Consider the following 23,317-nt stretch of genomic DNA (forward strand, 5'->3'; position numbering starts at 1 on the left):
TTTGCTACTATGATGTAAATGTAACGTGAACATATGATATGCGGTATATTCAACCTTCCAAGGGTTTGTGGCCCACAGGTTGAGAACCACTACTCTAGTGTCACATGAGTTTGAGAACTGGGAGATAAGTTAACATGTGAAACAGGTAGGCCCTGAGAGGCTCCTGTACTACTTGGTTGAGAAACCAAAACACAGAGGAAAATCACAAGCACTCTGTAAACTGAGTTATATTCATGTCATCACCAAACTTTTGAATAAAGTGTTGCTCTGAAAAAGACACAGCAGGACCAAGTGTACTACTTACAACCTGGAAGAAGTTATACACCAAACTATGCAAAACTGACATAAAAACATCACATTCAAGAATATTACCAGTTTGTGTGTTTCAAGTATTAAGTAGGTCTTATGGACAAGATACATTCATACTGGTACTTAAATTTGGGAAACTCAATGTTTGCCCTCGAAAATATCATGAGAATTCTGAGCCATTGATACAGCTGGCTCCTACTCTAAATAAGAAACTAATTTGTTTAATCTTTTTTGTTTGTTCGAGACAGGGTTCCTCTGTATAACCACCCTGGCTGTCCTGGAACTTTCTCTGTAGACCAGGCTGGCCTCCAATTCTCAGAGATCTTACCTGCCTCTGCTGGGATTAAGGGAGTACACCACCACTGCCTAGCTAATTTGTTCAATCTTAAAGCTCTGTTCTCTTTACATTTGGCTGTTTTGGCATTAAATTTGTGTCCTTAATTGGCATACAGAAATGTATAGCTATCCTATATATTTTATGAACTAATTTCATTTCTGCTTTTACAATTAAAAAATTACTTGTGCCTTTAATCCCAGCATTTAGGAGGCAGAGGCAGGTGGATCTCTGTGAGTTCGAGGCCAGCCTGGTCTACAGAATGAGTTCAAGGACAGCCAGGGCTGTTACACAGAGAACTCCAGTCCTGAAAAACAAAAAAATTTACAGGTACTCATAGTGTGCATGTGTGTGGAGGTCAGAGTAATACCTGCCACCATGCAAATCCAGTGGTTATTATACTCAGGTCACCAGGCATAGGGGCAAACATCTTTACCAAATACAAGAAACAAACTTTGTCATTCTGTAGCCCAGGCTACCCTGACCATAGTCCTTCTGCCTTAGCCTACAAGTGGTGTGATTATAGGTGTGTGCCACTACACCACAATTTTTTTGTCTTTGTGTTATATTTGTCTTTGTCCTGGTGTCATATAATTTAATGTATTGCCTTACTTTAACAAGATATATAATAAAAATTCAGATATACCTAGGCAGGTATGATGGTGTATGGCTTTAATCCCAGCACTTGGGAGGCAGAGGCAGGAGGGTCTCTGAGTTACATGCCAACCTCGTCCACATATCGAGTTATAGGCCAGCCAGGGCTACACAGTGAAACCCTGTCTCAAATAAAACAAAACAAATTCAGAAACACATAAGTAAAATGGCATTTTAAATACAATGAAAGAACTGTGGCAAATTATAAAACTAAAGTAAGATAAAATCAACTCGGGGAAATCCAGTTAAAATCCAAATAAAGCTGTATTTTTATACTGTACAAAAGAAAATTTACATTATTAATGTAGCTAGATACATCAAGGGAGAAATGACAAATCCCTCAAGAGACACAATATTTAACATCTGAGATGTTATATTTCTGCATTGCAGACGGATACTGAATTTTATACATCTTTATTTACAATAACTTAAAATATTTTTCATCTCTGGCAGATATTTACAAGTTCAACAGTGACTACATTTCACATTTCAACAATCAACAGCATTAATCCATTCAATAAGACAGGATAATGGCTCACATGCACCAATACATATGATCTTAAATGTGCGTTTATTTTTTTTTTCAGCTCTGGAAAAAATAAAGATTTTTTTCTTTCACTAGTCCTAAGTTGAAAGGATCTTTGTCAATAAAGATCATACTTTTTACATGCCTGCCCAGAATTTTCACCAACAGAATCCCCTCAATACCTGGGAATTTTATATCAAGCTATAAATTGATGTTGGTTAAAAACAACAACAAGATGATCATCCTTTTATGAAACAAATAATGAAAGTGGGATATTCTATTTGCCTGTTACAGAAGTCACATTACATAAAACAAAGGTAGTAAAATTCTTGCACTGCTAAAACAGTTTCTTTGAACCAATTTTAAACTGAATTTAATAAAGTCTGTCTAATTCTTAGAACAACCGAAAAGATCCAATTTTAAACACAGGATAGACTTCAAACAAATATTTTGTTTTGTTTTGTTTTTAATTTATTTATTATGCATACAGTCTATACAGTCTTCTGCCTGCATGCCAGCAGAGGGCACCAGATCTCATTCAAGGTGGTTATGAGCCACCATGTGGCTGCTGGGAATTGAACTCAGGACCTCTGGACGAATAGTCAGTGCTCTTAGCCGCTGAGCCATCTCTCCAGCCCCAAACAAATATTTTTAACATCACATGGAGCATATCTTTGCATTTTATTTCGATAATATAACTTTAAAAAATCCAAACCATTACCAGTCACTATTTGAAAACAAATCTTTTCTTGTGAAAAGCAATACATTCTTGTTTGTTTTTCAAGATAGGGTCTCATTATGTAGTTCTGGATATTTTGGAACTCATTATATAGACCAGGTTGGTCTTGCACCCACAGAGATCTGCCTGCCCAAGTGCTGAGATTAAAGGTGTGTGCCAGCATTCCCAGTCCAATATTTATTAACTATAATGTGATATTAAATAAAATAAAAGTACTTGTTTGGAATAGCAGTTAAAAAAAACTATGTGTCATGATTTATGAAATCATTAAACAGATTAAACCCTTTAGAACTTTTTGGCCTACATATTTTAGAAGTACATATTTTAGCTTCCTTTAGCTCAATCATGTTATTAATGCAAAGACAAAAAGCAGTAAATTAGTGTAAACTAACCACACCAGTTTAGCTAATATTATACTAGAAATAAATGCTACTACCCATTGGAGTATTTTTCAATAATTTTCCCTGTAATTTTGTCTAAACAACCCATTATATATAACATACCAATTTAAGGAGTTTTCCCCCTTTACATTCAACACTGATAATCCAAATCCTTAATTTTAGTGAAAACATGTCATAAGGAATAAAATTTAGACTTATTCTTTAATTGGTATTTTTATTAAAATATTGACATCTTATTGATGCAAGAAAAAATAGAATCTTGTATATCTATTTACTGTATTTGTGTTTTCCAGATCAAATAATGTCTTATTAATGTCTTATTATTTGTTTCCCTTAGGTTAGAAAGCAATCATTACATTAAAGGGGCTACATTCCTTAATAGATGCTTTAAAAATGATTTGGTCAGTAACATTTTCTTTGGTAATTTTTATAATTGATGAAGATGTAAGACTATCTCCTGATATGATTAACACTGAACTGTTACACTCAAATACAGCAAGCCACACACCAATTCTGTAGATGGGGACAGATCATCCAATCAGGTTCATTTCTCTTTGTAAATAAAAAGAGCTAATAGACCTACCTCCAGATACACAATTTATAAAAAGACTCATACCTTAAGATACACTTAATTCTACTTTTTTTTGGTAAAACCATATTAAATGTAGTATAATATCAGACATATGAATATGCCTTATTCTGTAAACATTAAGAACCCATCTTCTGAAACTTCAGAAGAAAAACACAGAAACTTTATTTCTGTACTATGCTGCCAGTTATTTCACATCATCCCTAGATTTCTGTGAAACAGTATACTGATTTATTTGGTCTTGTATATATTTGTAATGGGATGAATGTTTAATATCACAAAAATACTGGAGAAAAAAGCAAAATTTTATGGTTATATGGTCAGGATTAGAGAAAATGCATCAACATGGACAAGGAGGCAGGGTTGTGTAGTTCAGTACCAGGGTGATATATCCATTAGATTCACACAGTACAAACAATACCAAAATTTGTCTCACTGAATTAGCATGGAAAATTGTACCAATCTGACAACTCATGTTTTTATTAGTATTATTTTACATTGTATTTCATGTTTATATAATTTGACAATTACTCTACTTTAAGGGGTTAAACTGTCAAAAGCTAGTTTTCAAATCAGCATGAGTCTCACCCAACTTGGTGGTGAAACAATGACAGTCATTCTGCTTCAAAGAGGAAAGCCTCTTGCTCCAACTGCATCATACAGTCACAGCACAGAAAAGCTGCTTTCAGAGTCCAGTAGGATTATCTGGTCATCAACATGACATATTCTCTTTAAATTGAAAAACAATATATAATTGAAATACTAAGCTTTTTTGGTTTAAAAAACCACCTTTATAATGTAATCCAAGATCACAAATGGAGTGATCCTCTTTCCCAGTGTTTTACAGTATGCTACCCTACCATAAAGACAGAAAATAGTATTTTTATTTATAAGCAAACATGCAGTGAATTAAATGAGACAGCCGATTGTCAACAACCGAAATACTCAAAAATGGACACCAAGAACACCAGAAAATGAGGTGGGGAAAACACCACTGCATTAAAGTACTCACACAAATAGTGCAAACAAAGTAATTTGAACAAGTTCTTCTCAGTATCCTGGTGTCTATAAATAATTCTAACAAATTTAAAGGCCCTAAGTGGAATTTAGTCTACAGGTTGGAGACAGTGAGCATAGCTGACACTACCACTTTAAGCTGCTTTCATACAGTACATATGTTATACACGAGGGAGGTTACTGTTCATGGACTCACAATCTTCATATTCACTATAAACCCTTTTCAATCACACATAAAAATATTGCTTTTATCTTCTCTAAGCACAGTAAGGAACAGTCTCCCTTTAGCTTAAAACTGAAAGGAACTGAATTTATTTTTACTGGGCAATCCTTAACAATGTACCTTTGGTGATTGAAAACTGGCTGACTCAAAATCACTTTCAAATAGTTAGAAACACTGATCAAAGTCATTTCACTGGGTTTATTTTACATTTAAATCCCCACAAATACAAATAACATGGCAGCATATAACTGTTATGTGGCAGAGAATTCATAAGGCATAAACTAGAAAAGAATAATGTGCTACACAGATACCTACATTTGACACATCCCCATCTCTATTTATTATTTTACATTTTTCTGGAATTAATACTTTATGTGTTCACCCAACTAGTAAACCAGAAACATAAAGAAAATGCAGAAATGGAAGTGTTACATACATATTTACTAAAGTATGAGTAACAAGAGGCAGTGGGCATGGCTATGCATCTGACTAGGGACAAGGTTTGATTATGGCTGTGCTTTAATTATGGACCTTATTTCACAACCTCTTTGAGCCTCAGTTTCCTGAGGATGAATGTGTGTGTATGGCAGAAAGAGAAGCTAGATTATCTTTCAGGTCTCTCCTAGCACAGAAATTCTGATCTGCAATAGACAGGCACACAACAATGTTTTGGAAAAGTGAGGCTGTTAGTAAAGGAACAAGATTTTAATAGACAACCATTACCTCCCTGGCTTCTTAATATATTTGCAATTTGACTTTTTACTTTATATTCTAGCTTTCTTATTACTAACATAAATCCAACGTCAGCCAGAAGAACTCCTAAACCTTCAGATGTTCTATTCCTTAATTGGACCTGGCAATGATGGCATCAATCTTTTTTTTTTGGTTTTTCGAGACAGAGTTTCTGTGTGGCTTTGGAGGTTGTCCTGGAACTAGCTCTTGTAGAGCAGGCTGGTCTTAAACTCACAGAGACCCACCTGCATCTGCCTTCCCAGTGCTGGGATTAAAGGCATGAACCACCAACGCCCGGCTGGCACCAATCATTTTTTAAAATTATATAAAACAAATATTCTTCCGTAAATGTCTTTTTCTACTAGCGGGATCAAGTTTTATGAAAGCTGAGAAGTGTTAAAGGGAAGTTACTAAAGGATAATTAATGGACATTTGGGGCTTGCATTTGTAGCAGGTGCTGTATAACTGAACAAAAAACATTTTAAACCATTTAACACAGTGGTTAAAATGATCCTTAGAAAACTGGACAGTTTAACTCATTTCATTTGAACTACTGTCTTATAAAGGAAACTTTTCCAACACCATGGCTATAAAGTGTAAAATGAAGGATTTCTTTATTGAGACTGAATCACGGGCCGAAGAATAGGATTCAAATGTTACAGGGCTGTGAAATATTAATTGGGATGTATATATAAAATCTATACGTACCAAAAATGAAAGCCTCTTAAGATGAAAATAACTTTTTTTTTTCCGATTGAGTTTTCAAGACAGGGTTTCTTTGTGTAGCCCTGGCTGTCTGGAACTTGCTCTGTAGACCAGGCTGACTGTGAACTCAGAGATCTGCCTGCCTCTGCCTTCCAGAGTGCTGGAATCAAAGGTATTTGCCACCATACCTGACTCTGAAAAATAGCTTAAAACCAACTTTACAGTTATAACATTTTTAATTATGGGACATTTTCCTGTATTTACTACAGTTTATGCTATAATTTCAAATTATTTGGTATTCTTTTGTGCTTTAACTAAAATGCTTGATCTAGATGCCAATCTATGTGAACTTGAGCACATTAGCCTCTTACATTAATAGGTGTGTATCTGCTGCTGCACAGTGACTGACACCATCCTCATGCACTAGAAACCTGTTCTGTTTAGCATATGAGAAAAACATTTTGCCTCACTAGTTTTCACTGTTTTACATTTTTGTTTACTTTATATCACTTAGTTAAATTAATAGAAAGAAGTAGGACGAAAATGTATCTGTGATAATTGCATATACATATTATAAAAATCAAATCATGAATCAGCTTTTAGTTTTACTCCAAATTTTGGCAATGATGTGAATAATAGCTGAGGTTCTAGTTTTCCATTTTGCTGTGAGCTAAAAAATTTTATAGAGCATCAAATCCAATCAATGACAAGTCTAACACAAAGCCCCCTAAGCAAACAGACACACAGACAAACAACTCTTCCAAAAGTGGTGGTGGTTTATGTGTGAAAAAAATGAGAGGCATTTTCCTGGTTAATTTATCAAACTCTACTGTAAATAGAGATAAAACAACTTTGTCAATTAAGAGAACACTTGCTTACTTGCTTTCAATAAAGGCAGTATATTTTTCTTTCACAATAATACATAAATGTTTACATGTACAAGGGCACGGGTAACTGATGTTTTTGAGATGGATAGCAGTTGAAGTCACTCACAATACTGATTTTCAAAATCCTAATATATTCCCTTATTTTTCAAACAAGGCCTGAGACCCAGAAGAGATTTTAAGAAAGTCTTATCCAATCAAATCACAATAAAAAAAATTAAACCAATAACGTATTTTTTGTAGCCTCTTAGCAGTTACCAAATGCTACTTACATACATTCAACATCTAGCTTACTGGCATGATTTCAAAGTTTTATAAAAAACGAGAAACTTTGCAGATAATCAGAAGATACACAAATTGCATTAAACACAAAGGCAGTGTGGTCCTTGTGGAGAAATCAAGTCAGTACCCTCTGGTAGAAATGTTCTATAAAAATGTGTCACATTGAAGCATCAGTGTTTTCAACCAATTATCTGTCCCTGATGTATTTCCTTGGAGTATATGACCTCAGGACTTAGGTTTCTTTATCCAATATCTGACTGAATTTAGGTACATCTAGGAAGCAGCTGAAAGGGTTTCTCCAATAGTCTGACATCACAGAAAGTGGATTGAGAAATCCCTCTCTTTACCTGAAGACGTACAGTTTCTACTTCAGTCATCATCAACTCACAAAGGAAAAAAAAGGAAAACAATTACAACTTCACCTCACATACAATCTCACACAAACTAAACAAAGAAAACCCTTCCCCCACAAAACCCCAGCACCAAAGTGTCAATCATTCCTAGGAAATAGAACATGCCCCTTGGAGTTTCTGATTTGTTAGTTCAAACTTTAAGTGCAGAAACGTCCTTAAGTCCTTGTGGGAAGAGGGAAGACATATTGTTAATGACTAGAGAGCCATTGAGAAAGTGCATTATCAATTACACAATCAACTTGAGCCCCACCCTCCAATGGAAGTGGTCACAAGTTGATTTAAATGCCTCAATAATTAAACATTTATGTCCTTGGGATAAAGGAGGGGGCAGCTAGCCTCATTTTAATAAACAATTGCAGGAGTCTACCACCTTCCCCCATGCGTCTCAAGAATATAAAATTGCACAGACTCAGAGAAGTCCAAAGTCATAGCAGAATCTCTGAGGCACTCCTGGTTAAGAAAGAAAAAAAAAAAAAATGATCCAGTTATCTTCATAGTTCCATAGATTATGTGAACAAACCCGTTTTGTTTTTAAACAAAAGCCAAAGAATCACTTCATAGGGATCACACCATTTCCTCTAACATCTCCTCAGTCTCACAGTGTTGAAATGGGACCGATCAGCCTACGATGGATTGCACATTACCCAAGGAAAAAGGAAGGCATGGAAAAGGCAAACATTTTACACTGCTTCACAAACACAATTACAAGGAATAGGTGGAGAGGGATTAAAGGGAAAAGAAAACCTTATTGCTGTTTCCATACAAAATACAGTATGAAGATACCTAAGCTAAATCAGATCTGATTACAACGACACCTTTTTTTTTTTTCACAATGTGGGATGAATTGTCTTGCACAATGAAATGTTCAGTTTAAAAGGTAAGCAGAATAAGGGGACATCAAAACTACACCTGGGATATTAGCTGCATATTGAAACTTGGGGATCGAGACTGCTTGGTTAAGGGGGCTCCTGGGCTGAGGAGCTCTTTTCCTTCACCAGCATGACCTAGCCGGTCTTCTTGTAGACTGATAGTTGAGTATCGATTAGCATTTGTAGCTGCTAGATTAGTAACTCCCTCAGTGCCAACCCCAATGCTGGTACTTGCTTGACTGCCATTTACATAGTCAAATGATTTACTTGAGGAAGCACTGGCTGTCCGAATTAGACTTAAACTATTGGTTTTTGGCACCACCTGGCCAGCAGGCAGGCTCAGGTGTTTCTTCATCGGTGTCAGCTCAACAGAATCTATGCTAAGATCAGCTGGTTGTACAAACTGCTTTCGAACTACTGAATCTCGAGGGCTCTCACTGGATTTGATGGCAGATGCTGTTTCTTTATCTTTGGCGGAACGCCCAGTTGCTACTTTCCGTAAGCTTCCCCTCTGAGAAGAGGAGGATGGTTTGGTCCCATGTGGCTGGCTGCTGAGAGAAGCCCCTGATGAAAATCCTTCATCTGCATCATTCATGTTTAGAGACTCCTCTCCTCCATTTAGACCCTCTGCACCTAAAAAATAAATCAGACAGATTCAGCAATAGCTAAATTAAGTAAAAAGCAGCTGTGAGTAACACTGACCTAATCTCATGAATGTTTGCTATAGGTTTGTAATGACCTTAGCATTTTAATTTAGGGAACAAACCTCTGCACAGAATTTTAACACGCTCTTCATTGTTCACACATGGCTTTATTTGTCCTGATTTTGTGAAATTATACACAAACATTATCTAGTAAACTATTAACATATAGGCATAGAAAACTAAAACAACACTTTCAAAACACACTGCCATCCATTTGAAGTCACTGTCCCTACACATTTTAAACAAAACTCTTCCTTATTTTTTCTTTAACCCACCATATAACACATGCTGTACAAAAGGAATTCTCTTCTAATTTCAGTTACCCAGAATTGTACCAAGTTAGTCAGGCCTAGAGGCCAAACCTTTTAAATTATAATAAAAATACATTATCTATTTGGCAGCTAATTGCATTTGTGTAGCTTTTTAATAGATTTCTTTTTATTATCTACTAAATTTGCCAACAAAAAAATTACATTGCTGTAGTAACTTCACAACCTCATTTTTGTCTTATGGACACACCCTGTACATTGATTTCCAAATTTCCTTGGTTAATCAGTATAAAGAATATACTGATTGTGAGGTATCGAAGGGAACTAGCAGGATTATTTCTACTGTCTATATTACGTATTTCCTAACAGTTTACTTTTTTGGTTTTTTTTTTTTTTTTTTTTTTTTTTTGGTTTTTCGAGACAGGGTTTCACTGTAAACAGCCTTGGATGTCCTGGAACTAGTTCTGTAGCCCAGGCTAACCTTGCACTCACAGAGATCCGCCTGCCTCTGCCTCCCAAGTGCTGGGATTAAAGGCGTGCGCCACCAACGCCTGGCACAGTTTACATTCTTGACAGGAGACTGAGTGCTGTCACGGTGCTCACAGAGCACTGCAATGCTGCAGTACACCTCACACAGTCACTGCATTTAGTAAAAGAATCTTCATCTTGAGGTTTTGTGAGATGATAATCATATATACTATAATGAGGTTGTAGTTTCCAGACAGCCCAATTCTCTTACTGAAAAGTATGATCAAACAGTCTCAAAATTAATGTTTTCTTCTTTCAAAAATTGAAAATATTTTTTCCAGACTGAAAGAAAGTATGAATCTATAAAACAGATATTAACATGATAGTTAAGGTAAATGTTAGGGAACAATCTAAATACTAATTTCACATACAGGTTACCTAAGCAAAATGTACATATTCAAATAATATTTTACTTAACATAGTACCTGGAAAAATAAAAATATTTTTTAGCTACATTTCTTCACATGGATTAGTAATTTTACTTCTAAAAAAAGAATCAAATTAGGCAAAAGGCAATTTGTTACATATATGTATAAGTATAAATATAAGTACAAATATAAATTTCTATAGCAATTTCATGTTTAATCACCATGCAAAGCCATGTGGAAATACATTTGGTTAAAAAAAAAAAAAAAAGCAACTGACACTTCTTCTCTCAATCCCTTCAAAAGAACTGAGCATCTTGTACCTCAAAAATGAAAATTTTAGATCAGATTCAATTACCTCTTTTAGTAATTGATTTATAAGTAGTATAAAGAAGTCCAAATCAAAAATATTAATATAAAACTGGACTGGGTTTATCTAACCAGTTAGGAGACTGAGAGACTTAGTGTTGGCTCTGAATCTTGCTACATGCAGGTCTGATGCCCAAGCAGTATGTCTATAAGAGAGATGATAACATAAAAAGCCACCATGCAAGAGAATCTACTGCTATTTATATACTGAACTGTTATTTCAATTTAATAGAAAGTTGATTATACATAAATCACAAGCTTAAAAGCTTAAAGTTTAAGCATATAATAAACCAATTTAAAAAATATATTAGTATTATGTGTATATCAGTGTCTGCTGTGTATGAGGGAGAGAGAGAGAGAGAGAGAGAGAGTGTGTGTGTGTGTGTGTGTGTAGGTCAGAGAACAACTGTGGAGCTGGTTTTCCCTATTCACCTTTACATGAATTCTACAAAGCACTCAGATTGTTAGGCTTGTAGAGCAAATACCTTTAACACCTGAACAGTTTTGCCTGCCCTAATAAACACATTTTTATTGTAACAACATTATTACTACAAACAGGTTTTATTTTAAAGTACATTATATATGTGATATAAAAGCTTCATTGTTCTAGGGAATTACCAAACTTCTCATAAATTTTAATCAATTTTCTTTTCTCTGTCTTAAAAACCCTCAAAGGACGCCAGGTGTGGTAGCACACACCATTGATCCCAGCACTCGGGAGGTGGTGGCAGGTAGATCTCTGAGGAGGCCAGCCTGGTCTAGAGAGTGAGTTCCCAGGACAGCCAGAGCTACATAGTGAAGTCCTGTCTCAAAAAACCAAAATCTACCAACAACAGAAAACCCTAACGAAATAAAAATGCAATTGTCTCAAAACAAATTTCCCTTTGTAGTCTTTCTGTAGGTAACAACATCCAAGACTCCAAGAATACACAACTGAAAAGTATTTCACTGACCTTTTTGTTCATAGCAAGTTTCCCAAAAATGTTATCTACCAATACTTATTTAAAACCACATTAATCTAGGTTAAGAGATAAGATTATCTTTCTCTTTTTTTTGAGACAGGTCTCTCTGGCTGGTCTGGAATGCACTATGTAGAGCAGGCTGGCTTTGAGCTCACAAAAACTGACAGGAGATCTCCCGAGTGGTATGATCACATCATGTGCCACCACACCCAGCTTCAAACAGGCTAAAGAAATGTGTTCAATTTCCTTGCAAACTATCCCAAACTAAAAGTTTAACAATATCAGGGGACTTGCTACAGTTAAAAAGATATTGAAGCCAGGCGGTGGTGGCGCATGCCTTTAGTCCCAGAACTCAGGAGGCAAAGGCAGGTGGATCTCTGGGAGTTCGAGACCAGCCTGGTCTACAAGAGCTATTTCCAGGACAGCCTCCCTGTTTCGAGAAACCCTGTCTTGAAAAACCAAAAGATATTGAAGAGGAATTACTATTTTAGTTTCTTTTTCAAAGAATACGACTGATGAATTAATGCTTCAACCTAGTGTCACATTTGCAAAGATGTCTATAAATATGGCATTGTTTTTGGCACAAATACTCTCAACAGCCTAATAATAGTTATTCATAAATATCAAATGGTTTATTTAGCCATCAAGAATGAGAAATACATGTTGTTTTAATTTGGATCCAGTCTAGGTTCCAAATGTACTCATTTTCTCAAAAAAAAATTTTTTTTTTCATATAGACAACTAAATGCTAGGGGTAAGTTAAAGAGATACAGAAAGACAAAACGGGAAGGCCACATCTTCCACAGCCATGTCAAGAAGGGTCTCTAAAACAGGACCAAATTTGGGGTTACTAGGTCATGCACATGCAATACTGTTAAATGAAGTAAAGACATTTGAGCAAATGGGTAAGGAACTGAGGGTACACTTAGATTCTTACTGAGCATGCTCAAATTTCTCATACACCAAAGAAAACGACACGTCCTTAGGGTAGAAGGTAAATATTTTATGTGTGTTTGGTCTTTAAAATAAGTAGAAATAGTTAATCTCTTTTAAAGCTACTTCTAGGTTTATTGGCGTAAGGCTTTCTAATGTTACTCCAGGGGCAATAAACTAAATAATGAAAGCATTTGACTACAGTTCTCTCTTCCACAAAGCTAACTCATATGACATTTCATACACAGCAGCAGGCAAATATTTTCCTGTCAGAGAGAAGTGTTCTTTTATAAGTGGTGATGGGACATGGGACTCTTATTTGTAAATACCTACATTGTAGGAACAAGGATCTCGTCTGTACATGACCTGTAAACAGCACAGTTCACTTCCATCTGGGAGCTATAACCACTATTTAAAAAAAAAAAACTGTGAAGTGTAGAATCTCCAGGATAGCACATTTATAGAGAAGAGATGTTAGTGATTGATTCATTAGGCAACTTAATCTAGCTGTTGAGAAGCCAGTCAATACCAACATTCTGTCAGAGAAGGGAAATACTTGTTAAGTGGATGCCCTAGGAAAACAGGTAAATGCCGGCTCCACTTCAGTTTCTTAAATGTACTTGTATTTTAAAATTCTTTTCACAGACTTTTACAGAATAAATCATCATGTGTACACATTAATATCGACTAATAAGGCTCATGACCATTGGGTGCGGTTTGATTTTTTCTTGAATGTTAGAATAAACATGCTCAGTAATGAAAAATTCCAAGCATTTGCAGACCTTTTCATCCAGGCCCCTCTGCCTTGTTAGTAGCCATGCCAAGCTGTTTGATGACACAGGAATGCAGACTCCAGGCCAGCACAAATGGCAACTGAAGATTGTACCTAACCTGGTGCTAGGCATATGGGGAGGAGGGTTGCTTTGCAAAGAGGAGCTAGTACACCCAGGGGTAGTGGAGACACACACTAGAATGGAAAGGTGCTCTGCTTGGGGACAGAGAGCCAGGATCCTTCTCCAGCAACTGCCTCACTGACTTCTGCCTCCTCATCTCTGTCCTACCCTCTGTTGTGGCTGCTGCCGAGTTGGGCTCCGGCGAGCCATGCTCAGGGGTCCTGCGCACCTCCCCCTCTTGCACACGTTTGATCCCTAGGTCAGTGGAGCCGGGTTGGATCGGGGAGCCAGGAATACTCGAGTCAGCCTCGTTTGAGAAGTCAAAGCCATCTGGGATTCAACATATAACATTTTAGTACTTTTGTGCTGCTCTGTTCCTCTCTGAGCATTCTGACCCAGGCAGATAAGAGAATGTATATATGGATATGATATTAACACAAACATTATCTCTATAGTTACATGTGTGTGCCCAGCTTGCACACACATAAGGCGGCAGATGAACAATGTGAGGTTTGCAAATGAATAGGACAGAAAAATAGGATCATTAAAAATGACAATGTCTCATAAGCAAGACAGCTTGAATAGTAAGTAACAAATATCTATAAAATATTGCTGGGTTCAGTTCTTAGGGAAAAAAAGGAAGAGCAAATATAAAAAACAAAAAACCAAAGGAAAAAAAAAAAACAAAACCAATTCTTTTATGGATAGCTTGTATTTTACTGTTAGTTTGACCAGTCATACAGTTTTCTCCCTCAGTGCTCATACATGTACCTTTTTCCAGTTAATAGGCTTACAGCAACATTTTTTCCCTATTTTTATTACTAGTTAAAAAAAAGAGAGACAAAATTTAACTAGGTCTTATTTTATGTTTAAACATTAATAGAACAGTCTAACATCTTTATACTTTATGAACAGATGTATTTTTACATCAAAGTAAGCATTGCCATATTTCTAGTACCATTTTTAAAATGAAAATATTTTACTTCAATACACAGAACATTAATTACTATCAAGCAGTAGCACATCCCGTACAAACAGTGATAAGTTTACTTATCTATGAGTCAACTATGGAAATTTTGTGCTTACCTTCTCTCCTCCATCTATGACGACGGATTGAAGCGGTTGTAATTGCAGTCCGAGAAATCCTCGGCACTGTAGGAGTGACTTCTACTTTAAGTACTTTCTGGCCTTCTTGTGAAGAATCAGGTGCATCAAATGGTAATGAATTCTTCATGGCATTAGCAACCTACAATGGTAATACAAGTCTATACAAATTTACAACCAACATACAATTCTTACCTCTTCTACAATGCATGTTTACACTATTTTTGAACATGACAAGCTTGTAACATATAAAGTTGTATAATATAAAAGCACGACGTGTCAGAAATATTTATTTTCAATATAATATATTCTTTTCAAATAAAAATTTATTATTAAAATGTAAGTCATATACCATGCTGGATTCTTGAAGTTGTTGAGTTTCAAAAGCAAAGAGCATTCCAAAGAAAAATGTTTAATATATGTACCAAGGTATAAAACAAGTTAGAATAAATCCCTGCCTTTTCATATGATAAATAACAGAAAACTTAATCTGTGATAAAACAGTAACACTTTTCTGCACTCCTGTGTGACCATGAGGAGAGATTTGCCCTGAATACATGTTGGCATTGTCTCCTGGTATTTATGATTCTAAGGAGAAGACTGGGAAATCTGGTTAGTAAGCAACTGCCATCTGCCTGTGCCTCTTAACTGGTCAGTGGTAATCCAGCAAAGACCTTGAGCTAGAAGATTGTCTTTCTTTCCTTCTGCACATGGACAAGGACATGCTGGATGCAACAACCTGGCAAAGTATGTCTAATCTACCCACACAGACCTGGAGTAGGAAGGTGTTTCAAGGCTTGATGGATATTAGTAAGGTTAAGTATCAGTAATCCAGAAGATTCTTGTTTCTCCATTTTGTTTAGCTTTAGATATGAAAAAAATGCTACACACAATGAATTTATTTGAGGTTAAAATTAAAAATGGTATAAGTAAATAAGACACCTTTAAAAACTATCCCAAGTAGAAAATGCATAAGCATTCTAAGTATCACAAAACTGCTACAGAAAGCTTAATAACTAGTAAAAAAAATAAAAGCATGACAGGCCTGGTGGCACCTATAATTCTAGCACTTGAAAGACCAAGACAGAATTATAAATTCAAAGCCAGACTGGGACACATTGGAAGGAAGGAAGAGACAGGAAGAAGGGAGAAAAGAGAGGGCCCATATACAGTCAAATTACCTAGAACTACTAGTATTTTGTTTTCTCTTTCTTATGTAGATTTAAAATACATATATACTTTCCCACTTAACCTAAGTTTTTTTTTTCTTTAACATAAGTTCTCAAATATACAATTTCATTAAGGAAATATCAAATTTCAATTACTCTCTGTTATGGGAACACTTAGACTACTTTTGTTTCTTTGCAATTAAAGTAATCAGCAAATGCCTTTAATCACAGCACTCAGGAGGCAGAAGCAGGGAGATCTCTGAGTTCAAGGTCAGGTTGGTCTACAGAGCTAGTTCCAGAACAGCCAGGCTATTAGAAAAAACTGTCTCAAAAAATCCAAAATCCCAAAAACAAAACAAAAAAGTAACTGTAATGTATTTCTAGTGCTTTCGTTTTTATGTATATGGGTACGTATGTACGTACATACATACATACATACATACATTCATACATTCATACAAGCACACATGCACGTGCACGCCTGGTGCTCACAAAGGCCAGAAGAGTGCATCACATCTCCTGGACCTGGAGTTACAGACGGTTGTGAGCCAACATATGAATGCAGGGAATCAAACCCAGGTCCTCTGGAAGAGCAGCCAATGCTCTTAGTCACTGAGCCACCTCTCCAGCCCTTTCTAATGATCTTTAAAGGTATTAGTTTCCGGACATACAAAACTGGATGTGGGATAAAGAATCTAAGAAAACAAGCACTCATATTAAACTGCTTCTGCAAGGGGATGGTCAGAGTCACATTATCACCAAAGCATTGTCTTCCCCTACTGTATTCTTACATTTGTCCTTTTGTTATTGTGTATGTATGTGTATGCATGTACATGTGGGGGGCTGCCATTACGCTCATATTGAGGTCAGAGGTCAATTTTATAGAGTCAGTTCTCTCCTTCCATCTTTATGTAGGTGCTGGGAATAGAATTCTAGTTTAAAGATTTGCACGGGAAAAGCCTTTACCCATTGGGTCATATTGCTGGCCCAACATATGTATTTGATTTTTTTTTTTACACTTATTTATGTGTGTGTGTGTGTGAATATGCCATGGCATGACTCTGGAGACCATAGATAGACAACTTGTGGGAGCCAGTTCTCTCCTTCCATGAGGGTTCTGGGACTGAACTCAGGCTGTCAGGCTTGTGACTTTATCTTGAGTCATCTCACAAGTCCCTATACACTGGGAAGCATGGAATCTTTAAAACAGAATACAACTATAATTGGAGTTTTCTTATGCCTACAGAGAATATTCTTCTTTTTGTGTACTGCATATTAATTTTACTTTTTTGGTTTTTTTTAATAACATAATTCTTTGGGAATTTCACATCATGCACCCCAATCACACTCATCTCACAACTCCTCAGTATCTTCCCCTCACCCTGCAGCAACCCTCCAAAAAATAAAAACAAAATAAACAAACAAAAACCACTCTGTTCTTATATCTTTCTCACACCTCTTCATACATCCTAGTGGCACTGGGTATTTAGGTGTGTCACATAGTATATTCCCTTTTGTCCAACTGTCATTGGTCTGGTTCAAGGCCTCTGGCATACCATCATCACTGGACCCTCACCAAAACTCCTCTCAGATATCCTGCTATTGCCCTAAGGTATGGAGATCCTGCAGTTAATGTTCCACAGGACCAGTCCTTTCACACACTCCAGCAGGTCCATAGATGTTGTAGATGTTAGGGTGGGCCAAACTAAGGCCCAGGATTTGGGTCTGGGTGGTAGATGAGTTGGTTGGTCTGGGCCACTGGGATGGCCTCACTATGGGAAGGGGCAGAGCCAGTTCTCCCACGCCCATGGTGAGAGGTGAGGCCATCTCTCCAAATGCAGGGGCAGCTCTCTTGCTGCAGTGTTCAGTAAGGGATAGGGCCAGCTATCCCAGGGCCAATGATGGGGGGAGCTGCTCAATATGGCCCATGGATTTCAGCACCCATTGTTCCTATCTATGACCACCTGTGACCTCACAGGCCATGGACTTAAAAAAAAATTTTTTTTTTTGAGACAGGGTTTCTCTTTGTAGCCCTAGTTGTCCTGGAACTTAATCTATAGATCAGGCTGGCCTTAAACTCAGAGATCCACCCGTCTCTGCCTCCTAAGTGCTAGAATTAAAGACATGCTCCACCACCACCACCCAGCTCAATAACTTTTTTATATAAAGGTAATCATTTAGGATTTAAAGGTTTATGTGGAGAAAAATGATCTCCTTCAGTGACTACTTCATTTCTAAACTGTCCTAGCTTTGATTATAATAACAAAATGATTTCACATAAGCCCAAACAGCCTTTTTTTTCTATGCATCTGAATAAAACTTATGTGGTTGTTCCCTCTTTAACAGAGCTTTACTGTCATTTACTATGTAGCTGAGGATCACCTCCTCCTTGGTCCCATGTGCTGGTATTGCAGTGTAAGTTATTATGATCAACTTGGTTTTTCTTTTCTTAAAGATTTCAAAACATCTCATTTTTCAATTTATCTCAATATCTCACCTGCCCTCTGTCCCATGGTAACATTTTTAGCACATATATGTTTTCAGAAGAGTCAACATGGGCTGGAGAGATGGCTTCGAAGTTAAAAGCACGGACTGCTCTTTCAGAGGACCCAGTTCAATTCCCAGCAACCACATGGCAGCTAACAACTGTCTGTAACTCCAAGATCTGACCCACCCACACAGACATACATGCAGGAAAACAGTACAGAACTCCTGCACTCAGGAGGCAGAGGCAGAGGCAGGTGGATCTCTGTGAGTTCAAGGCCAACCTGGTCTACAGAGTGAATGCCAGGATAAGATTCAAAGTCACACAGAGAAACCCTGTCTCAAAATACCCAGGGAGAGGGGAGGGAGTCAACACACCTCCAGAGCTAGGACATAAATAAACCTCTACTCTTCACAAGGGGTGAAAAGAGTATTAAAAAAAATAAAAATAACTTACCAAGAGTGGCTGAGAAAAGAGCTCTAGCTGAGCTCTATAAATGATGTCATCAAGTACTTCCTGGCCAAGGTCCCACTGTCCATTATACCTATGGGATGGATTATTTAGTACTTTTAATAGATAGCCCTAATTTTCAGCACTTTAAAACAGTTCTAAGTGCCCTGCAGTGGTGGTGCTTGCCTTTAATCCCAGCACTGGGAGGCAGAGGCAGGTGGATCTCTGTGAGTTTGAGACCAGCCTGGTCTACAAGAGCTAGTTCCAGAGCTGGAGAGATGGCTCAGAGGTTAAGAGCACTGGCTGCTCTTCCAGAGGTCCCGAGTTCAATTACCAGCAACCAACCATATGGTGGCTCACAACCATCCATAATGAGATCTGGTTCCCTCTTCTGGTGTGCAGGCATACATGGAGGCAGAATGTTGTATATATAATAAATAAAAACTTTAAAACAAACAAACAAACAAAAATCAAGAGCTAGTTCCAAGACAGCCTCCAAAGTCACAGAGAAATCCTGGCTCAAAAAACCAAAAAAAAAAAAAAAAAAAAAAAAAAGAAAAGAAAAAAAAAAAGAAAAAAATGAAGGTTTCAACTCTTTGTTTAAAGTAGTTTATAGAGGTTTCTATACACAAATTGGTTTTTACCATGCGCTGATATTCAGAGTAATCTAGAGTATTCATGATAATCATGATAATGAACTACATAGAAATGATACAGTTTCCAAATAGAAAACTTAAAAATTTCTAAGATGGATCTAATTTTATGACTAGTCATGTTATTAACTATTTTAAAAGTATTGAATAGGTAGTATATTACAAAAACAAGGTCTAACACAGGACAAAGGATTCTATGAGAAAGAAGAAAAAGAAATATAAAATGTTCCCCTGTGCAGAAGAATTCATCTTCTTCCTACTTACATGGCATAGTAAACTCCTGTGAGAAGTTGCACCATAAATTCAGGATCTAATACTATTCGACCACAGATTTCCTTCCACTGTTTCTCATGTTGCCTTGGAAACCCACTCACACAAACCCTAGAAAAATACAGTAGTTAATGTGAGAATTCCTGATTGGCTAATCATTCATTTAACAAGTCTTCCCTTGGTTACTGATGCCTGCTAAATGACATAGAAAGTTTCGTCTTTATTTTCAAAGCAAGCCTTTATTCACAAAGTATGTATTCTAGTAGACTACATAAAAAGTAACAAGTGATGCCTTGCATGCCTTTAATCCCAGCACTCACGAGGCAGAGACAGGTGGATCTCTGTGAGCTTGAGGCCAGCCTGGTCTACAGAGTGAGTTCTAAGTCAGCCAGAGCCAGAGAAACCATGTATCGAAAAACCAAAACAAAAGATTTTGTGTGCATGTATATCTCACAATATGTTTGTGGGGATCAGAAGGCAACTTCTGAGAACTCAGTTCTTTCCTCCCAGTGTGTGATTTCTGCCACTGTACTTCAAGAGTTCCTGCATCCAGCTTTGTAGTTTGAGTTTTAGAGACTGAACTCACATTTTAAGGGCTTATCAGCAAGCTTGTTTACCTATTTGAGCCATCTTGTTGGTGCAAGAATTTGTTATGTAGCTTAAGAAAAAGACTGAATGTGGTGTCACACCCCCCATGCCCCCCCCCCAAGTCAGGGTATTCCTTCCTGGTTGTCCTGGAACTCACTCTGAGGTCCAGGATGGCCTCAGAAATCTGCCTACCTCTGCCTCCTTAGTGCTGGGATTAAAGGCGTGCTCCACCACTGCCTGGATAGCATTGTATAAGGTTTAACTCTTGGGGGGTGGGAGGGCACTCAATTTTCTGAAATTGAAAGTCAGTTGTAATATATAAGCTCAGAACTTGAAATTCTGTGACACTATTACTTATATTACTGTAAATATTTTTTTCTACAGTAGATATTTAAATTTCAGCCAAGCCTAACTTCCTAGAAGTTTTGAATTAAGACTAATCTGTAGTACACAGAGAATACTCCTTTATCATCACACAGATAACTGGCACTACATCAATCTTTTCCAATACAGACAATAGTTTACAAAACATATAAAGAAACATGCCTACAATCCCAGTGGAGGAAATGGAGGCCGGAAGATCAGGAGTTCAAGGTCAGCCTACACTACAAGAGGCCATGTTTTAAATAAACAATAAAATATAAGGGAAAGAATTGCATTCTTAAGGTTTTTCCCATATATAGGTCTACTATTCATAACTCTTAAGATGATTTATAAAAACAATACATCAGGAAGCAATTTGGTATACTAGAAATGATCCTAAACTTAGTGGACTTGACCAGCTCCTTGTAGAGCTAGGAAATATTCTGTTAAAATAATCTTCTTTTTACAATTTTTAATTATGTATTTTAATGTGTATAAGTGTTTTGTCTGCATGTTTCTATGTGCACTCATGTGAGTGCAGTACCAGAGTTCTAAAGAGACACTGGAACACTTGGAACTGAATAAGGATAGTTGTAGGCCACTGTGTAGATAATGGGAAGTGAACCCATCCTGTGTAAATGAAGTCAATGCTCTCAACGGCTAAGCCATCTCTCCAGACCCTTAAAATAATTTTTGTTCCTATAGGAATGAGACCTCCATGAATTTTATGTATCAGAAGCTAAACAGCCTGGCATATATAATACTTCCCAAATAATGACATGAATATGGACGATAATAAAAATTACTCTTCTTACCTGGAACCCATTCGACAAAGAGATTGGTAAGATGAGGCAGGCATATACACAATAGCTGAATTATAGCATAGCATGAGAAAACTCAAGACTTCGAACCTAGAAAAATAACAAAAAAATAATGACAAATATTTCTTCAGAAGCAACAGTAAATTATTTACTTACTAAATGGTTATAGCAATGCCTTAACATAAATCTTCATGGTTTCTTCTTAATCAGGTTACTATAGAATGTTCCTCACCACGCTGGTGAAACCCACAGAAACAGCTGATCTGAACAAGGGGGAGCTCTTGGCCCCCAGACTGATCACTGGGAAACCAGCATGGAACTGATCTAGACCCCATGAATGTGGGTGTCAGTGAGGAGGCCTCAGAAATCTATAGGGCCTCTTGTAGTAGATCAGTACTTATTCCTAGTGTAGGAATGGACTTTGGGAGCCCATTTCACATAGAGGGATACCCCCTCAGCCTAGACATAGCGGGGAGGGACTAGGCCCTATCCCAAAGGATATGACAGACTCTGAAGACTCCCCCATGGAAGGCCTCACTCTCTCTGGGGAGCAGAAATGGTATTGGATAGGTAGGGTGTTAGTGGGAGGCAGGTGAGGAGGGCAGGGAGAAGGAAAGGAGATTGACATGTAAAACAATCTTGTTTCTAATTTAAATTTTAAAAAATAAAAAAAAGAGAATCCTCCTCAGTAGTTTGTTTCTATTCTTCTAATTATGAACCATAGCCCTTGCTGTCATCAATATTTTCTTAAAAAGGAAGCTGGGCAATAGAGATGCACGCCTTTAATTCCAGCACTCGGGAGGCAGAAGCAGGCAGATCTCTGTGAGTTCCAGGCCAGCCTAGTCTACAGAGCGAGTGCCAGGACAGGCTCCAAAGCTACACAGAGAAATCCTGTCTCAAAAAACAATAAACAAAGAAAGAACAAACAAACAAACAAAAAGTTAAGTGTGGACATGGTGGAACATGCCTTTAATTATAGCACTAAGGAAGGAGAGGCAGGTGGATCTCTGTGAGCTCAAGGCCAGTCTCATCAACAGAGAAAGTTCCAGGATAGTCAGGACCATGTAGAAAGAACCTGCCTCAAAAAAACAAAAACTAAAAAAATTTAAGGCTGGGTATAGTGGAGCACACTTTCAATCCCAGCACGCAAAGGGCAGAGGCAGACTCATTTCTGTGAGTTTGAAGCTAGCCTGGTCTATGTAGTGTGTTCCAGGCCAGTCACAGCTACACAGTGGTAGACTCTGTCTCAAAACAACAACAACAACAAAAAACCCCAAACCAAAAATAACCAATCAATCAAATCAAACCACAAAACCAATTAAATCAAGGGGCTGGAGAGATGTCTGAATAAGAGCATTTTCTAGTCTTGTGGGTTTGGGTCCCAGCACCCACATGGCAGCTCACAACCATCTGCAACTCCAGTGCCAGTGCATCTGGTGCCCTGCAGAAACTGCAGAATGCTGAATGGCATTCCTAGCCTCTATCTACCAGATACACAAGAGCCCTCTCTCTGACCCAGCTATATCAATAAAATAAATCTTCCATATTGATTGCTAAATGGTATAAGTAGGAGGTGATAGATGCCATGGTTGAGAACCATGGTCTAAAAGTTGCTACATATTGAATAGGGAAAATGGAAGGGAGGAGGGATGGGAGACAACAATTTTTATTAATGAACTGTGTGGACGTAACACATATTTAGTCTGGGGGTAAA

General features: G+C 37.3%; 1 protein-coding gene across 6 annotated transcripts in view; it reads right to left on the reverse strand.

Annotated features, from left to right (window-relative positions):
• Positions 1-4,970: 4,970 nt before the first annotated feature.
• Fam126b (family with sequence similarity 126 member B) overlaps positions 4,971-23,317 on the reverse strand; it is a 62,358-nt gene continuing 44,011 nt past the window's right edge. For 3 of the 6 annotated variants that reach the window (XM_035440958.1, XM_035440959.1, XM_035440961.1), the window contains 6 exons: positions 21,598-21,693; positions 19,826-19,942; positions 18,915-19,002; positions 14,787-14,946; positions 13,776-14,030; positions 4,971-9,310 (listed from right to left, as the gene is read on the reverse strand). In XM_035440958.1, the coding sequence (XP_035296849.1) occupies positions 8,712-9,310; positions 13,776-14,030; positions 14,787-14,946; positions 18,915-19,002; positions 19,826-19,942; positions 21,598-21,693 (1,315 nt within the window). In that variant the 3' untranslated portion in view covers positions 4,971-8,711. The remainder of the gene's footprint in view (positions 9,311-13,775; positions 14,031-14,786; positions 14,947-18,914; positions 19,003-19,825; positions 19,943-21,597; positions 21,694-23,317) is intronic. The other 3 variants (XM_035440960.1, XM_027396951.2, XM_027396955.2) reach the window with 3 other exon arrangements.

The sequence above is a fragment of the Cricetulus griseus genome, chromosome 2 (genome assembly GCF_003668045.3).
Source record: "Cricetulus griseus strain 17A/GY chromosome 2, alternate assembly CriGri-PICRH-1.0, whole genome shotgun sequence".
NCBI lineage: Eukaryota > Metazoa > Chordata > Mammalia > Rodentia > Cricetidae > Cricetulus > Cricetulus griseus.